The following is an 18,719-nucleotide window of genomic DNA, read 5'->3' on the forward strand; positions in this document are numbered from 1 at the left end:
TCAGCAATGCTGAACATCCCCCCCATCTTCCAGTGAAGCCGACAGGTTGTGTGGGTGTCTAGTACCTCAGAAAATGAGCAAGATAGTCTTGTGATTATGGTTTCAGAGTAGCAGCTGTGTTAGTCTGTATTCGCAAAAAGAAAAGCAGGACTTGTGGCACCTTAGAGACTAACCAATTTATTTGAGCATAAGCTTTCGTGAGCTACAGCTCACTTCATCGGATGCATTGTGGTTACGGTGTTACCTTGGGAGGTCTGTTTTCAGTTCCCTGCTTTGCCACAAACTTCCTCTGTAACCTGGCCTCTCTGTGCCTGAGTTCCCCAGCTGTACAGTGGGGATAATGGCACTTCCCTATCTAACAGGAGTGTTGTGAGGATAAACACACTGAAGCCTGGCAGGCCTTCAGCCACTCCATCAAAGGGGGCCATGTCAGCAGCCCACAGCTAGACAGTCAGGCCCTCAGTCACGAAAGCTATCCTGAACATTTCTGACAATGCAATTGGAGTAGCTAAGACTACAGGGACGAGAGAGGGAGGTTTGGGGACTGGCCTAGGATCAGGTGGTTACAGCCTGTATCATACATAAAAGGCTGCCCCTTTAGCTCTGACCCGGGAACCCTTCACTGACCCCAGTCTTTCCCGAGTGACCGGAAGGGCTTGTGCAAAGCTCCCCAAACCTCTCCAGGCCGGCAGAGCCTTTTCCCTCTGGAGGTCGCCTCTCTCTCTCTCTCCCCCCTTCCCTTCCCTTCCTGTCCCAGCGCGGTTCCTCCCCCTCCGCCGCCGCCCCTGGGGCCGCTGCGCGCTTCCCAACACCGCCGCGGCCGCGCTGCCCCGCTCGGGGGTGCTGCATCGGGCGCCCCCGCGCCGCGGTCCCGCTGGCCAGCCCCGGCCGTGGCACTGCGGGCTCCGCGGCGGGCCGGCTGGGCACGTCCCGCTCTGCTCCTGCGGGGGCCGCTGTCTGGCTGCCGCCTGCGACGCGCGGGGCGGGGCGGGGGGAAAGGTGCTGAGCGAGCGGCTCGCCGGCCGGCCGGCAGCCGGAGCACTGCAGAGCTGCACCGCGGAGGCGGGGGGACGGGGACGGCGCCTTCTCCCTTGGCAGCGCCGCCACCGCCTCCTCCCTGCAGCTCCTGCGCTCCCGCTGCCCCTCGTCTCCGCCGCGGCGCCCATGGAGCAGGGACCCGGCGGGGCAGCCGCGGGGGGAGCGGCGCTGCTTCTGCCCCTCAGCGACACGGAGCAGCAGCGCTACGCCGAGCTCTTCTCGCTCTGCTGCTCGCCCGCGCCCGAGGGGGGCTCGGCGCCAGCCCCAGCCGCCGGGGGGAGCAAAGTGGGCGACTTGTTCAGGGCGTCGCAGCTCCCTGCGGACACGCTGCACCAGGTGGGTGAGCCGGAGGGCGGGGGCGCTCGGCTGGCTTGCACCCTTCTGCCCCACGGGGGGTGGGGGGCACTTGTGCCCCACTAAAGGGGAAGGGTTGGCGGGAGGGGGAGGACGTATTTCCCTCTCAGCTGATTCTCCTGCCCTGGCTCAGCCTGCTCGGGGTAGGGGGAATGCGGGGGGGGATGAGCTGCACCTTGAGGAGAAAGTTTCCTCTGCCTTTTGTTCTTGTTTGTCTGTTGTCACTCACACGCTCCTCTGTCTTCTCTCCCTCCACCCCACGCGGCCCCCTAGTGATATCGTGTTTTAATACGAAACAGATAAGCCCGTGGGTTTAAGCAGACAAGTGACACCTCTCAAGAAAGTTGGAAAAATATGTGTAGAACTTCCCTGTGCTATGTATTAAAATCCTATCACACGGTGAAACTGCCCGGAGTGCTGGATTTGGGATTATAGTTGTGTGACGAAAAAACAAACTTTTTTTTTTTTCTGGTCGTGATCCAATGTCTTTTAAAAAAAGAAAGAAAGAAAAGAGGGTTTAAGTTTTTGATGAGTATTGTTGGTAAGACTGTATGCGGTGTGTTATTGCTTTTAAAAATGTTTAAGTTCTGAATTTAGCTATCTAGAAAAGTTAAACACTACTCAGAGTATTGTATTCCATTGAATCCATATGTGCTCTTTAACCAGCTAATGTTTAATGCATTGTAAGTGCTAAGTATTCTGAATATTTATTATTAGTATTAGGGTTCAGAGATTTTGAACTGGAATGGAGTATTTGGCAACTTTAGCTAGTTTAGCCCCTCTTTCTTTACTCTTTCAATAGTCTAGAGAGTCTGAAACAAGTGAGTATCCCTCTAACTGTTGAAGGTATATATTCAGCTGAAGACTGTTTATTGTTTACTATATAATTCTCTGCTACCAACTCTAAAAATATTGTAGCAGTAAACTTCGTACTATCACAATTGTACATAGCGTTTTTTGAGACAGCTTTGTATTTGAAATGTTTTTTGGCAACACAAATATGTAATCCTAACTTTTTTTTAAATCTGCCCTAAACTATCTTGTAATATTGCAATAATTGTTCAGTATCTGTTGTTTCATGCTCTAGGTGTTTACATATTAGTAGTGGGTGATATGAGCGCTTTGTATTGTTTTGCGCATCAGTGTACATGAACAGTCATTCGGGATCCCTTGGGATGAATGCAAGATTATTTGTTTTCCTTTCGGGGTATATATGCATTTTTTTTTTTTTTTACATAGACTGTGACTTATCATAAATTTCATTAGACACATTCCTAGATCAGCTTTGATTACCAAAATAAATATATAATAATGTTGTGTATTCCCATGTTTATGAATCATATTTTATTCTGGGATTGTCACAAAAAAATCTTGACAATACAACATTTAAAATGTATGTAAATACAAAGAGTAGACAATTATATTACGTATGCTTACAAATGATGAAATTACCTTATGTATACTAAGCAGGTCTTAATTCTTCTTTTCCACCTGTGGAATAGTAATTTGATTAACTCAGTCTAGTAGCACATTCTGGTTAGTAATAAACTAAACATAGGAAGAAAAACACCAAACTTGTATTTTGTTGTCAGGAGTTTAAGAAATGCTGCTGTTCAGAAATCCTTGTTAAATATCAAACAGAAACAAATAATGTCTAGACTAAGTTGACTAACAGGTATAACTGGCCATGGCCTGCAGGGACTAAACTGTGTCGTTTCCCTGGAAACAGTCAGGCCTTCTCTTAATGAGCATTTGATTTGGATTTACATAATGTCCAGGATATGCTGAAGTACAATAGGGGAAGTTACTTCCATGACCAGATGCCCCCCGCTGTTCCAGGTGCTGCTTACTTAATAATATCCAGAGAAAAAATGACAGGTTTCAGAGTAACAGCCATGTTAGTCTGTATTCGCAAAAAGAAAAGGAGGACTTGTGGCACCTTAGAGACTAACCAATTTATTTGAGCATGAGCTTTCGTGAGCTACAGCTCACTTCATCAGATGCATACTGTGGAAACTGCAGAGACCATGAAACAATACCTCCTCCCACCCCACTCTCCTGCTGGTAATAGCTTAGCTAAAGTGGTCATCAAGTTGGGCCATTTCCAGCACAAATCCAGGTTTTCTCACCCTCTGCGCCCCCCCCACCCAAACTCACTCTCCTGCTGGTAATAGCCCATCCAAAGTGACCACTCTCTTCACAATGTGTATGATAATCAAGGTGGGCCATTTCCAGCACAAATCCAGGTTTTCTCACCCCCTGTTGGGAGTCAAAGGGTACGTCTACACTGCACACTCACAGTGGTGTGTAGAGTACATACATTGCATGCCCCTCTGGCATGGGTATAAACAGCAGTGTAGAGGGTGAGGCTCTGCTTAGATAAGGAGAGGACAGACACACCAGAACTGTAGGTGCATACATGCTCTCTGTGCATCCAAGCAGTGCCCCCCAATCTGCACTGATATTTTTTAGCAGCATTGCTTCCTGCTGCCTTCCCACTGCTGGAACTTTCTCCACTGCCAGAGCCTTTTACTGCTATGTGTAGCTACGCACCGCAGCATGCACACAGCCTGTGTTTTGCTGCTGTGTTTAGCTACAAGTATCCTACACACTGCTACCAGTGTAGACAAGGGCAAAGTGTGTTTGGATCTGCCATGATTTGGTGGGGCTCCTTATGAATCCTTGCAGGAATTCACCCACCTGCATCTAATTGCAGAGTTCGGACCTTAAATTTACTAACATTTGGGAAAGAGGAAAAATAATTTCAAACAAGAAAGAATGCTTAAGGAACTTATTTTTAAAAGAAAAACTGGATTGATAATCTTGAAGTTACTTATATAAATCAAATCTATTAGTGATTTTTCTTAATATTGTTTTATTCCATGGCTCTTATTTTAGCATAGTATATTAGTACTGTATCATTTGAGTGTGATTTATTATAGTATTGTGTGCATTTTCTTGCTCTGGGATGTGACTTCAGCTGGCAACGGTTTGTGATTTTTACTTGTTTATTTTAGAATTCCTTCCAGGTTCTTATGATGTACAGAGAGGCTTATTCATAAACTGGTTTATAATTGACTTCAATAGTACTACTTGTGTGAATAAACTTGCATCCTGCAACTGGTTCCACACAAGTGAACCCCTGCACACGTGCCCTGCTCCAGTGACTTCAGTGAGGCATCCATGCAAGTGAATCCTTGTGCCTGAATGGGTCCAGTAGCAGGATCTGCCCTTTGTGCTTGCAGGATGAAACCCTAAATTAGCAGACTGTTATAACTACAGGCTTTGTAAAAGTGTTCCAAAGTTTTCCATAGAAATGGACTTTCTGGGGAGTTTATGAAGATGGATTTAAAAAAAAAACTAATAACCAAGAACTTCATAAAAAAGAGAACTGAAAAAGTAAAATTGCTTTCTGTGTCACATTCAGATAAAAATAATTAGTTAAGTCAAATATGCTGTCTTTCTAGATCATAAGTAGTAACAAGACCATCTTCATTAATTCACAAATTCAAAATATGATCATCCCCAAACTACAGTTTTGTAAGTCTTTTCACAGCACTAAATTTCTTAATTGGCTATAGTTCAAAGCTTAACTATAGTTTATCATGTTTTAAAATCTAGTTTCTCAGAGATTTTGTCCTCAGGTTTTATTTACAGTTAATGAAAATAAAGAAATTCTCAAGTTCAGATTCTTAAACTTCTGTACACAGAACACTACTTCAGTCCTCTAATTTTACTCTGAATTCTCTCTGTTGGTCATGCTAGCAACCACCCCCATCAAAAGTATTAGCTAACATGTTGAAACTGCAGAAAAAATAATCTAACAAAGAAAAACTTTGGAAAATTGTCGCAAGAAAAAATTTATAGTTGGTTTTCTGAATTATGTTTCACTTTGCATGCTTTAAGAATGATAAAAAACAATCTGATCAGTTTTTATCCACAGAGAGTACAATGCTGGAAACATAAAAATAAAGCAGTGGTGTATAATATGTGGTTGCCACTGATAAAGGTTGCAGCCATTTTAGGAAGAAGTGGCTAGCTTGTGTTAATAACTCGTTTAGATAACTCGTTTAGAAATAGTTGTTTGACAACAGGACTTTTACTTTTTTTTATTTAAAGGAAGTTTTCGTGCTTAGTATGCAAGCTTTTATGCTGCCTCATGGAGTTAGTGGTACTGGTGGTCGTTGCCATGTAGGAGACATAGATTGGAATCCAATGCACCAGTCTGGATTGCAGTTGAACTGAGCTCTGCACAGGCCAGAAGGGGAAGGTACTTTATGTAATGTTTGCGCTCCTCAGACTCTGTAGAAAGATAGGTAGAGCCCCATGTTTTTCACAAATGTGAAGTAACACAAAATTAAAATGAAAAACAATTGATAAGATAAAATGTGTGTGTGTGTGTGGGGGGAATGTACTCTGCAGCAGCAGCTCCTGTCCTGTGGGCCTGGGCCTGGCTCCGTGCTCTGGTTTGGCCCATCCAACCCTTTGTCATGACTGGGGGGGGGCAGCCAGGCCAAATTTGAGTGAGTGGCAAACCCTGAGCATGGGTTTGCAGCATCACTCTCTCAAATTTGACGCCCCTTCACCCCGCATCCTGTTGCATCACTTGAAGCATGGAGCTAGGGGCCCAGCCCTGTGGGACAGGAGCTGCTGTTGCAGAGTGAGTACGGGATGGGCTCACTGTGCAACTGCTCCCCCTCTCCAGGTCTCCTCCCCTTCCCCAGGGGCAGGACCTGACCTCCTCCTCCCCCCGATCTCCTGGGCCTCCTACGATAAAACAAAATTTAATAATACATTATAATAAATAAAAGAATTTCTCAGGGCTCTACAGATAGGGAATGGAGAAGTCCCCAGCTTGAGCTAGAGTAGCCATAGGGATTGCTCTAATTTATATTGTACTGTTATGGCAACCTCATGAAGCATCAGGTAGTTCTTAACAGCTAGAAGGCAATATATCCTGGTCTGCTTCCTTCTCCCTCCTCTCAGAAGGCCATTGTGCTGTGTGGACTGTGGAGAGACTCAGCATTAGGGCCATTTTGATAATTCTATGCCACTTAGAAATCTTCCTTATGCTGGAGGTATATTCCATGGGGTTTGTTTTAAAATGGTGTTGTGGTTTCTTTTGCCTGTAGAGCTGGCATACAGGGGCCACAGCAGAGGTTAGAACCTGTGCCCTAATCTCTTGTCTCTAAATTGCTGGCTTTCCAGGGTTTGTAGTTGTGGAAAAGGTGTGATAATCCTTTGAAGGGGAAGGATGCCTTTATACAGCCATTACTTTTCTGGTGGATCACAGCATAACATTATGAGCTGGAAGGGAAGTCTCTTCCCTCCTTTCTTGCCTGTAGTGCTATGGCTTGTATAACAGGAGAAAAAAAGAGATAGGGATGTTGGCCACAGGAGTCCATCAGGTAATGTTGGTGAGGTAAATTGATATTGCCGGAGAGTGAAATGCTAAAAGAGGAAATGGTGGGGGAAAAGTGAATTGCTAACAAATATGCAGTCTCATTAAAATCAGCTACAGTCTGGGGAAATTGTTGCATTTTTTTTTTAAATGGTGTTAGAGGCAGTTTTGTGAATTATAATAGTAAGCCTCACTTCAGTAGTAGAAAAGTGGTTGAAATGAGGATTAAAATAGAATGATAAATCACCTAGATGAACAGGATATAAAAGGGAGTTTACCATGCTGGTTTCTATCTGCTCACGCCTCTCTCGTTTACTAGAAATCCTTGAATGTGACTGCAACATTTGCATAAAGGAGATTATTGATGTTATTTATTTAGAGTTTCAAAAAACCTTCGATAAATTCCCTCACAGGAGGCTCTTAAGGTAACGTTGTAAAATGTCTGGTGCTCCTAAGGTTTGTACTAGGACCAGTGTCTTGTCTGTTTGTTAGTTATCTGGAAAAGGAAGAGGACAGTGAAGTGACAGAATTTATTTAGGTTAATCAGGAGTAGAGGAAACTGAACATCATCAGACAGATCTAACAAAGCGAAGTGATTTGGCAACACAGTGGCCACATGGAAGAAATTCAGTGTTTACAAATACAAAGTAATGTACACTGGAAGGAATAGTTAGTGCTACACATGCACATTACTGACCTCTAATTTAATTGTAACCACTTGGGGAAATATTGTGTGCAACTCCCTGAAAACATTTGCTCAATGTGTAGGTCCAAAAAAGCAAATAGACTGTTAGTAACACAGCTGTTACTCTGAAAACTGTTAGGATTGAATGCTGTGTTCATTGCTGATCATCCTGTCTCAAAAAAAGAAATAGAAGGTCTCTAGCGAGGCAGAGACACACTCCTGTATGAGGAGAAATTGAAAAAACTGGAACAGCTTAACATAGAGAAGAGAGAGGGTTATACAAAATAATGAATGGTAACTTATCTAGGCTCTCCTACTTGTCATTTCTCATAATACAAAACCAAAGGGATATAAATAAAACTGAAAGGCAGTAAATTTAAACCTGATAAAAGTAAATTGTTATGCAACAGGTAATTATTAATTGTGGAACTCATTGCTACAAGATATCAATCAGGCCAAGTGCTTAGTATAATTAAAGAAGGCTTGCCATTTATATGGATATTGAGAATATCTATGATCAGGAAAAATTTGTTTTGAAAGGGAGGAGGAGGGATTGAGAGAAAAATCCTCATGCTTCATAGAAGTGCAGGACTGGAAGGGACCTTGAGAGGTCTTCTAGTCCAGTCCCCTGCACTCAAGGCAGAACTAAGTATTATCTAGACATCCCTGACAGGTGTTTGTCTAACCTGCTCTTAAAAAGATGGAGATTCTACTAGGCAATTTATTTCAGTGGTTAACCATCCTGACAGGAAGTTTTTCCTAATGTCCAACTTAAACCGATCTTGCTGCAATTTAAGCCCATTGCTTCTTGTCCTATCCTCAGAGGTTAAGAAGAACAATTTTTCTCCTTCCTCCTTGTAACAACCTTTTATGTACTTGAAAACTGTTATCGTGTTCCCCTCAGTTTTCTCTTCTCCAGACTAAACAAACCCAATTTTATCAATCTTCATTCATAAGTCATGTTTTCTAGATTTCTAATCATTTTTGTTGCTCTTCTTTGGACTTTCTCCAATTTGTCCACATCTTTCCTGAAATGTGGCTCCCAGAGCTGGACACAATACTCCAGTTGAGGCCTAATCAGCATGGATTAGAGTGGAAGAATTGCCTCTTGTGTCTTGCACACAAACTTATGCTGCTACTGTATCCCAGAATGATGTTTTTTTTTTTTTTTTTTTGCAACAGTATTACACTGTTGACTCATATTTAGCATGTGTTGCACTATGACCCCCACATCCCTTTCCTCAGTATTCCTTCATCGGTAGTCATTTCCCATTTTGTATGTGTGCAACTGATTGTTACTTCGTAAGTGGAGTACTTTGCATTTTTCCTTATTGAATTTCATCTTATTTACTTCAGACCATTTCTGCAGTTTGAGGGCAAAAGCCAGCCACTAATTGATAATTGTTTGGAAGATAGTTACTTTATGTGTGGAATATTTCATCGTTGTCCACTATGGAGTTTCTTGCACCTTCCTCTGACGTAGCTGGTTCTGGGCACCATTGGAAACAGGAGACTAGATTAGATAGACTGCTATTCTGATTTGGAAGGACAGTTAAACTTTCCAGAAAAGTTGAATGGTGTAGTTTTCTGAAGGTGTAGACATAAGCAGTGGATCTGCCAAAGTGTCAGTGATATTTCATCAGGTTTGTGCTCCCTGAGTGTATTGAAATATTGATACTACACATATTAATTGCTGTGTAACAGGTGGCTGTTATGACTGTTCTCCAGCATTTCTTTCTTTCTAGACAGTCAAGTGTGACCTGATTTTTAGAAGCATTGCAAGCAAGCAGTGAGTACAGCATCTGCTGTACCACTGCACAATGAGAAATTCATTTAGTTGGACAAATAAAGTACTAACAGAATTTGTATTTGGATGGTGTATTTTACGAAGTATTACTCTGTGTTTCACAATGAGAAGGTGTGTTTTGGCTAGCTTTAATAATCAGTATTAATCTGTTTTATTGAAGACATTGAGCAGAGAATCTGGGGGACAGGAAGATGGGAATCAAATGTTTGTAAGATTTGTAATTTCTGTAATGTGTGACTCAGAATAGCTAGAGAGATGGGACTGACATGGCTATAGCTACTCAGAATAGCTAATAAGATTCACAATACAGACATACTAGCTACATGATATGCATTAGTCTTACACCGTACTGTAATTTTCACTTTATATTTTATTTCTACTAAATCGTTATGATGTACAGGAAACCTTATTTGTAAACTAAACCTTTGTAAATGTATGAGTGATTTTAGGGTTACAGACTTAAAATAAAAAGAAAAGGAGTACTAGTGGCACCTTAGAGACTAACCAATTTATTTGAGCATAAGCTTTCGTGAGCTACAGCTCACTTAAAATAGTTTACAAGCACATAGCTAATATTTTATAAAGAAAAGTGCATTCTTTCAACTTTTGAATCAACAACCTGTATTATTTTGAGCTCCACAGATTACAAACACTAGTTGTTGTATGATGGTACTGTAGCTGCACAAATACTGCATTTCTGAGCTGGAACTGTCCTTGTATTTCTGTGTAAACAAAGTATTCAGACAAATTATATTGCTTTTCTTTTACATGCCTAGTAGGTTAATTTATCTTTATGGTGACGTGTTACTGTGGTTACCATGAGTTGTTCGACCACAGTGGTGGTGTGTTAAAAACAGAAGTATGAATAGATTAAAAAAAAAATCTCTAAGTCTGACATTCTGGGTGAAAAAATGGCAGTAATTGGTTCTTAATTTTAAACTACAGAACTGTTAAGGTGGGTGAGGTAATATCGTTTATTGGACGAACTTCTGTTTGTGAAAGAGACAAGTGTTCGAGCTCTGCCGAACAACAGTTAAGTGGGAAGAGTGGAATGAATGTCAGTCTTAAGGCAACTTCCGAAGATACAGAAGAATGAGAGTTGAGGCAGCAAGAATGTAAGGATTATGAGATTTCTGACTGGGGAAAGTCACGGCTTACCATTTCTCTTAAACAGATAAATGCATCTCTCTCTTAGTGCTAAGTTTTGCCCAATTACTTAAGCATGAGCTGAGTGTGTGCATCAATGAACAGAATTTAGCTCTAAAGTTTTCTTGGTCTTGAAAATATAAATTAGTTAACTGGCTTGGAGTAAATGTTGGACTCTAACAATGTGCATGTTGTGATGCGGGGACCTGCCTGGCTCTGTCTGCAGGAAGCAGATGCCTATAATTTGGAGGAGGGATATTTGTCATGAGAAATCTGTTAGTTTTATGTGTCTGTGTAAAGTAAGCATCCTGTTTGTCATAAAACAAATGATTGCTTGCAGTGTTGTTGTAGCTGTGTTGGTTCAGGACATGAGAGAGACAAGATAGGTGAGGTAATATCTTTTATTGAATCACCTTCTATTTGTGAAAGAGACAACCTTTGTGTAAGCTTGGAAGCTTGTCTCTTTCACCAACAGAAGTTGGTCCAATAAAAGATATTACCATTGTCTTTCTCATAAAACAAGTGAGATATTTTGTGCATAGGAAGTAGAGGTCTGCTATCCATTTAATGTATGGATAGACCTAACTGATGTCATTCTGGCCTTTTTAAATATCAGAACGGCATAGGGTCGAAAGAGCAATTAAGGAAGGCAGACAATAGTATATTTGAGGAAAAAATACTTTATTATTGCTATTTGTTCATCACCAGTGTGCTTTGCTTTGTACGGACAGAGGGAGATGCAAATATAGATCCAAAGAAATTAGTTTAAATTAAATTTTTAGAGTTCAGATATATAATTAGAGCAAGTTTCATGAGATGTACTATATAAATGGTAATTGAAAGGCCTTAGTGCATCTTAAACTAACATAGACGTAGGGCCTATGCTTTCAAAAGGGACTAGTGGTTTTGGATACCGCAGTTTTTGGGTAACCAATATGAGATAACGTAAAGGAATTGATTTGCAGAAATTGGTAAGCGTCCGCTCTCTAAAAACTCTGGCTCCTTGATGGTGTCTCAAGTTGGGTACCCCAAAATTGAAGCATCCAAAACCACTAGTCCCTTTAAAAATTAGGCCAACGTATTTCCGTAAATGGCAGTGAGAATTGGCATAATCAGGCCAACCACTTCCCACTGGCTTTCCTTTCCTGGTTGGGGGGATGTCAGGGATTTAAATAGCTGCTTGAGCAAGAGGGAGGCACAGATCCATTGGGATGTGCATAAGGGAGCAACTCAGATTCTTCGAGAGAGGGGGCTCTAGCATGATTTAGGAGAGCTAAGTATTTCTGTAACCTTTTTCATTATGCGTGTTCTTGTCCTAGTTATATTTAGATAAATCTAGTGTATTCAGTATGTAATTGTGCAAACAACTCTGTGTTTGTGTACAATGCCATGCAAACGCTTTTGTGTATAATTATTCTAAAACTATTCTCTGGTTTGATCAGTGGTGTTCATATTAAAGCTGCTCATAGCCTGTTTCCTAAGGGAGATGGTGTGTGTAAAAATTCAGTCTGCTAGGTGCATTTAGTCCATAAAGACCCATGAGAGGGAATGTGTACAATTTGATGATGTGAGCTGAGCACAAAGGGTTAACTACATGCAAAGAATTTATTTGCAAAAGATTGGACAAATTGGATTTTGATAAAGAACAAAAGTAAAGACCTGTTCTTTATCCATGAATTTGTTTTATACTTTACTAAGTGAAATATTTGGCAAATAACATAGGAAATATTTTACTGTGGTAGTATGGCAAAATGCTGTGGATGCATTATCTCATTTAGGTCTATGAGTCCTCAGCATGCTTGCTCCAATTATTTTAACCTTAACTTCTTATTGTGAAGCATCTGCCATGCTCTTGGCTATAGTATGTGTGTGGTGTTTTGTTCTAGAATGAAATTGGAAAATGTTTTAATAAGATTTGCCTTGGCCCACATACACTACTAGTCAGCTACTGGGTAATTAAAAAAAGACGATGATTGTGTTTAGGTTAGTCTGACCAGAGACTAAATGGCTCAGAGACAGGGAAAGGGAGATGAATACTTTTAGCTTGGTGTTGCTGGTCCAGCTTGAGTCCAGTTTAGTACTAATTAAGTTATTTCATGGCTGGTAAGTGGACAGTGTGTAACTGGTTGATGTACTCATTATTGTTCCTATTTCATAGACGCTAGCAAACACAACTCCAGCAAGTTCAATCCCAATTTAAAATAATACCATAACTGCTGTCTTCAGAAAAACATCCGTCTTGAGAGCTTTGATGTTGTAAATTATGTGGCTGTCATAGCACATTATTCAGTCACCTACTTAAGTTTCTTTATTCGCTATCTCCACAGCTTCCTCACTTCCATGAGCAATCTCCTCTTTCTGAATAGGCCACAGGAACAAACTTATTCACTGAAAATATCCTTTCCTTACTATTTCTGTTTCCAGTAACTCTTGAGTTTTCATTTTATATCATCCTATGATCTGTGTGACTTAGGTGATCGTCTTCTCCTTCAGGTAATGGTAAGGACCTAGTCTTGCAAACACTACCAGATGCAGGGCTTACTACTATGACTAGTCATGATTCTAAGCTCTGCACTAGGTCAAAAATGTTTATAGGGACAGGCTGTAAATGATGAATCTCAAACACTTGTGTCGTCAATAAACCCTTCAGATTCAGCTCTATGAAAATCTCTTTCTCTAATCTCATTCCGCCACAGAAAACATTTACTAGAGGGAAAAAAAGTTTTCTTATCTAATGAGCCCCAGCTATTGGTTTCATTTAACTTTTAATGCATTACTTACTTATTTACAGACATATTACTTGACTTCTTTGAAAGGTGCTAAATTGACAATCTTTGAGACTGAAATAATGTATCTATCCTCAGGAAATGTTCCATATAGGAAATGGCAATGTAAGCTCTCCGTGCTACCCCTGTAATTTGCCTCAAAGCTGATATAGAGTGAACACTTTTGGAGATATTAGTTTAGTTTTCATTGAATCTTTGGCTTTTCTGGTGAAGAAGATTATATTCATGATGTTGGTTCTGTAAAATCAAGTTTATATGTAACCTAAGGCAGGAATGTGGATATAAAGTATGACATAGGTTAACAGAAACAATCACCAGTTCACCCCAATTTAGAATAACATGTTTAGAGCTGGTAGAAATGTTTATAATTTTAAACTTGATAAATGGAGGAAAAACTTTGACAGAATTTTGACAGAATTTCCCCCCTTTTTGATCAGCTCTAAATACATTATCTCTTGCCTTGAGAAGAATATTTGTCATGGTCCTTGTAATTAATATTGCTATCAAAGCATACTATTCAGTCACCTTCATCTATCAATAAGTGATTAGGTAAAGACATATTCTAGATGGGCTATTAGATATAGTATAAAAGAATCATATTCCTTGAATGGAAATTGAGTCAAAGTATTATTCATTCTTAGGTTTTTGCCTTAAGTCATGTTTTTCATAAGAGGGGTTTAGGGTGAATAAATGATTTCTTTAGTCAATGGAACCACTGTTTGGATGTCAAAGGGATGCATTTCCACACAACAAGAGCAAATAGATTGGCTGATATGAAAATGATCTTGCTGGATTTTAGTTTAGTGATGGGGAAGAGAAGAATTTAGGAGAGAGCTGCTTCTCAAGGTAATATATTGGTTAAAACCAACGCTAATACTGTAGAAGGTCAAGGAAGGGGAAAAGCTAAGTATCTCCTGCACAAATCTGTGTGAAATAAAGTTATTGCATTGGAACTGCTTGTTTTCATTTAAGAAACATTTTGACAGCTCCTTCAGTCCGGAAGGAAATCCAGAACTCTCAACAAAGGAGACTTTAATTACTTGGATATTGATTAAGATAACCATGCAAAACTGAAGGAGGCAAATATATTAGGGGCATTGCTGGATTGCTTTCATAAATACTTTGTTGAACAGCAACCTGCCATACAAGGAAACTATTAGGGAACTAATTGTAGGAAATAAGCCAAATATGATAAATAGGATGGATGTAGGGAATATTTGAGATCTAGAGTTCACAACTTGGAAATGCCATGAGGGTAAATAGTGAAGAAAGAAATAATTTTTACTGAGAAAAATGACTTTTAAGGGAGTGGGAAATACATTGATGTATTTATTTGTTTTTAACTTGTGGTAGCAGATATCCTTTGTGCCCCAGTCATAGTTAAGACTGCGAGTCTGTCACAGAGATCACGGATTCCGTGATTTTCTGTGACCTCCGTGACTTGTGCAGAGGCTGATTCTGGCTCAGGGGCTGCCTGAGCTGGGCAGCCCCGGGCCAGCAGCAGCAGTTTCAGTGTGTGGGAGGGGGCTAGGGGCATGGGGTTGGGGCATGCGGGGGGGTTCTTACCTTGGGGTGGGGGACTCCCCGGCTCCCCCTGGCATGGCCCTGCAGCTCCTAGGTGGCAGAGGGGCCAGGGGGCTCTGCACTGCCTGTGCCTGCAGGCCCCGCCCCTGCAGCGCCCATTGGCTGCGGTTAACTCAGTTATTTATGCTCAGGTTAGCCTAGCTGGGGTGAGAACAGCCACACTGAGAAGTAACACTCAAACTGCACAGAGTGGTTGTGTTAGCTAATTTGAGCTATGGCCTATACCTCCTGATAGACAAGCCAACTTGAGTTCAAAGCAGCACCACGCTGTAGTTAAGGGATTTTGTGTGTGGATGGGACTTAAGTTAGAGGCAGCACTCAAGTTAACTCTGCAGTGAAGATACTCCCTTAGGAACCAATGAAATTGACTAGCTCTTTTTGTAATCCTCTTCCTTCTCTGATCCATACTCTATCAGTGTTTGATATGTTAGTGCCTTGAACGTTCATAGTGTTTAATAACTGATAAAATTATGTCAGTTTATTTGGTGTGGCCAGAACTGCTTTGTGAACAATGGAAGTTAAGCTATTGCTTGTGTTTACAATATGTAAGGATATGGAAGATGTTAAAGTAGCACTGGAATCTTGAATGGCTTTTTTGCCTTATTTTCTGAATTGTGCAGTAATTAGATCAGAAATTGCCCTTCCATCTCAAACTTCCCCTCCAATGTGGTCTCAGTATTAAATAGTGAATAAACTGGTACATATGTGCCATCACATTATTTGTTTACAACAAAGCTAGTAAGGTAGGCAAGGATTTTGTGGGGGGTGTGTGTGTGTGTGTGTGTTTTTCAGTGGTACAGCTGAAGTTATTTTGAAGAAAAATGCTTTCCTATTCAATGTAACATGAAGTGTGTTTCAAGAGAGGCATTAAAATTAGTCTCTCATTTATGGAGCATTTGAAGCACATTGTCTGCTTTTCACTGATGTTAATGTTGGGACCTGTCAGTTCATGTCCTACATTTTTGGTTATTTTGGCAATGAATCTTACTAAAGTAATTTAAAAGAGAATCTTGCTTACAAGAAACATGAAATTGCATTTGTGGGTAAGAAATTATCCTGGTTTCAATTTATGAAACATCACACTCGAATCCTACAAACTATGACCAGGATCCTGCAAAAGATTATGCACATGCATAGCTTTAAACATTGTGAGTGAAATTCTGGCACCATTGAAGTCAATGGGAGTTTTGCTGTTGACATCAACTAAGCCAGGATTTCATCCACTGTGTATAAAGATAAGCATGTGTATAAGTCTTTGCAGAATTGAGCCTATGTCTTTGATCAAAAAGGGCTGATCTTGTGTTCATGAAAGCCTTTTAATTTCCACATATGCAGATTTTAACTTGTAGGTCACACAAATCTAGTTAAACAATGGAACATCTGGTAAATTTTGCCAGATTGTATTTTTTTATTCCAGTTAAAAAAATAAAAAATATAAAGGATTACATCAGTTTCTGACAGTTTCTCTCATGTAGTCACATATGCTGTTTGCCCCTAAAACTAACCTTGGTTACAATCCAGGGCAAATATACTTGACTTTATCACAGGCCAACTTTCAAAGGATTATGGCTGAAAATGTTGACACTATTTTGCAAAGCTAGCTTTTCTTTCATGGAGTGAAGTAATAATAAATTTTCATCCATTGTTGAACTGCAGCCATTTCTTGGGCACTCTTTGAAAAATGAGCCATAAGCTAAAACTTATTGGGGGAAAAATAATTTAGACGATTACTGTTTTTCATGCCTATCTAGATTTATACTGTGGAAGACAGACAATTACTGTGAAAATGGTTTTGTTATGCAATGTTTAATAGACTTTTTTTAAACAGAAACTTGTTAAAATCTTAAATGTTTTGCTTTATTTTCCAGTCTGTTCCTATGAAAACTTGATTTTACTCTGTCCTCCAGTTTTTTGAATAAGCTTTTGTATACTCTGTGCTCCCATCTGTATGTCATATTATAGATTTGGATCCATATGGAATGTAAATCTCATTCTGGCCTAAATCTGAGTCTAATCCTTTTCATAGCTCTTGTAGAAAATGAACTTCCTCTGCACGGTGTCGAGATTTCTGAGGTCAGTACTATCTGGATATACTCCCAATTTATTTAACCGGTTAAAAAGTCTTGTATTGTTATGCAATACAAATTATTAATTGTTCTTGTACTACTGACCTATAATCATCATGAGTGTAGAATCTCATTACTATTTTATTTTCTGTAAAAATGTAAGGGGGGGGGAAATGTATGGATTCCTTTATTTTAATTACTTTCTCTTGGCATTGTAACGCTATCTGATGGAGCCAAGGATTATGAGTGTTGCGAGACGTATTGTTATGAAAGCAATCATAAGCGATTTAAAAATAATTAGGAGCTAAGTTACGGTGCCCAAATATTGGAGAGATTATGACAGAGATTGTAAAGGGGGTGGAAAATACAAGTATCTTCTGTTACAAGTTGTATTTATTTATTTTGGATATCCTTCACTTGTTCATTTTAGACCTAAGGTGTTTCTTCAGTTACTTAATTGAGCAATAATGAGACAATAAATAAACCAATTACTTCGAATTTTTACAAAGTTATTTTGGGATTCATGAAGCATTTTCTGACAAGTCACTTTTGGTATCAAGCTCTTCTGTATTATTTTGTGGAATTTTGCATGTTTTGCTCCTCAGTGGAATGTTTATAATTGTCGCAACTTTTCCCATGCCTATTTCCCTAGGAAGCTACAAGCAAATAATAATTTCCATATTCCTCAGAGGGCCTTGAACAGAAAATGGAAACAAACTTTACTTTGGTTTGGTAGAACTAAAACAATCCTGGTTTTGTATACACATCAGTGGGAAATCACTATACATGTAGCATTATCTTTTTTATAATTATACTTTAATCAAGGATGTCACATAACTCTCTTCATGTTAATAAAATAATTACAGTGCAGAGACTCAAACAAAATATGATAGGTTATAATATGATATGGAAAAGCATCCTAACCACATGTGTAGAAGCATGTGTGTATCAAGAAGAGAATATACCCAAAACGTGATGATGGGCGATCACTCATTACCAAGTATGATCATCTTCTATGGGAGTTATGGGTCCTCAGGTGGCTAATAAGGCCAATCCTTGAATCACAAATTCTATTACAATGAGGGCAGATGTTTTCAGGCTCAGCAGGAGGCTGTTGACCATGACTGGAAGTCAGTCTCTCCTTCCTCCTGCGCCTCTTGTCCTCTTCAGCTTGTCTGTGAGGAAGTTCAAACTGCTGCCGACCATCACGTAGGACTTCACTCCATTTTAAGTGATCCTGGGCAAGTTTCTCCCAAGTGTCAATGTCAATATTACACTTTTTTAGGTTGTCCTTCAGCAAGTCCTTATAACACTTCTGTTGTCCACCCATGTTATGGTGCCCTTCTTTCAGCTGAGAGAACAGGATCTGTTTTGGGAGGCCATGGTCTGGCATCCGGACAACGTGACCAGTCCAGTGGAATTGCTGATGGATGATCATTGCCTCGATACTGGTGGTCTTTGCCTCTTCCAGAACACTAATATTGGTGCGCCTGTCTTCCCACTTGATCTTCAGAATCTTATGAAGGCAGCATTGATGGTGCCTCCCAAAGACTTTCAAGTGGTGTTTATAGGTTGTCCAAGTTTGGACCCATACAACAGTGCTGAGAGAATAATGGCTTGATAAACAAGAAGCTTGGTGTCTGTTCGAATGTTGTGATCTTCAAAACCCCTGTGCTGCAAACGAGAAAAAGCTACACTGGTACAGTTCAGGCAGTGTTGAATTTCTGCATCAATATCTGCCTGGGATGAAAGATGGCTTCCAAGGTAGAGGAAATGATCGACATTCTCCTGTGCCAGTCCATTGATTTTGATAGATGGAGCAGGTAATACCACATTTGGAGAGGGCTGATGG

At 40.3% G+C, this 18,719-nt stretch overlaps 1 protein-coding gene across 22 annotated transcripts in view; it reads left to right on the forward strand.

The window, feature by feature from the left end:
* Positions 1-893: 893 nt before the first annotated feature.
* Positions 894-18,719, forward strand: part of REPS2 (RALBP1 associated Eps domain containing 2) — a 144,687-nt gene continuing 126,861 nt past the window's right edge. For 3 of the 22 annotated variants that reach the window (XM_043537890.1, XM_037901056.2, XM_043537893.1), the window contains exon 1: positions 918-1,374. In XM_043537890.1, the coding sequence (XP_043393825.1) occupies positions 1,165-1,374 (210 nt within the window). In that variant the 5' untranslated portion in view covers positions 918-1,164. Of the gene's footprint in view, positions 1,375-18,719 lie in introns of all 22 variants that reach the window. The other 19 variants (XM_043537885.1, XM_043537884.1, XM_043537891.1 and 16 more) reach the window with 14 other exon arrangements.

Source organism: Chelonia mydas, chromosome 1 (assembly GCF_015237465.2).
Source record: "Chelonia mydas isolate rCheMyd1 chromosome 1, rCheMyd1.pri.v2, whole genome shotgun sequence".
Classification (NCBI taxonomy): Eukaryota; Metazoa; Chordata; order Testudines; family Cheloniidae; genus Chelonia; species Chelonia mydas.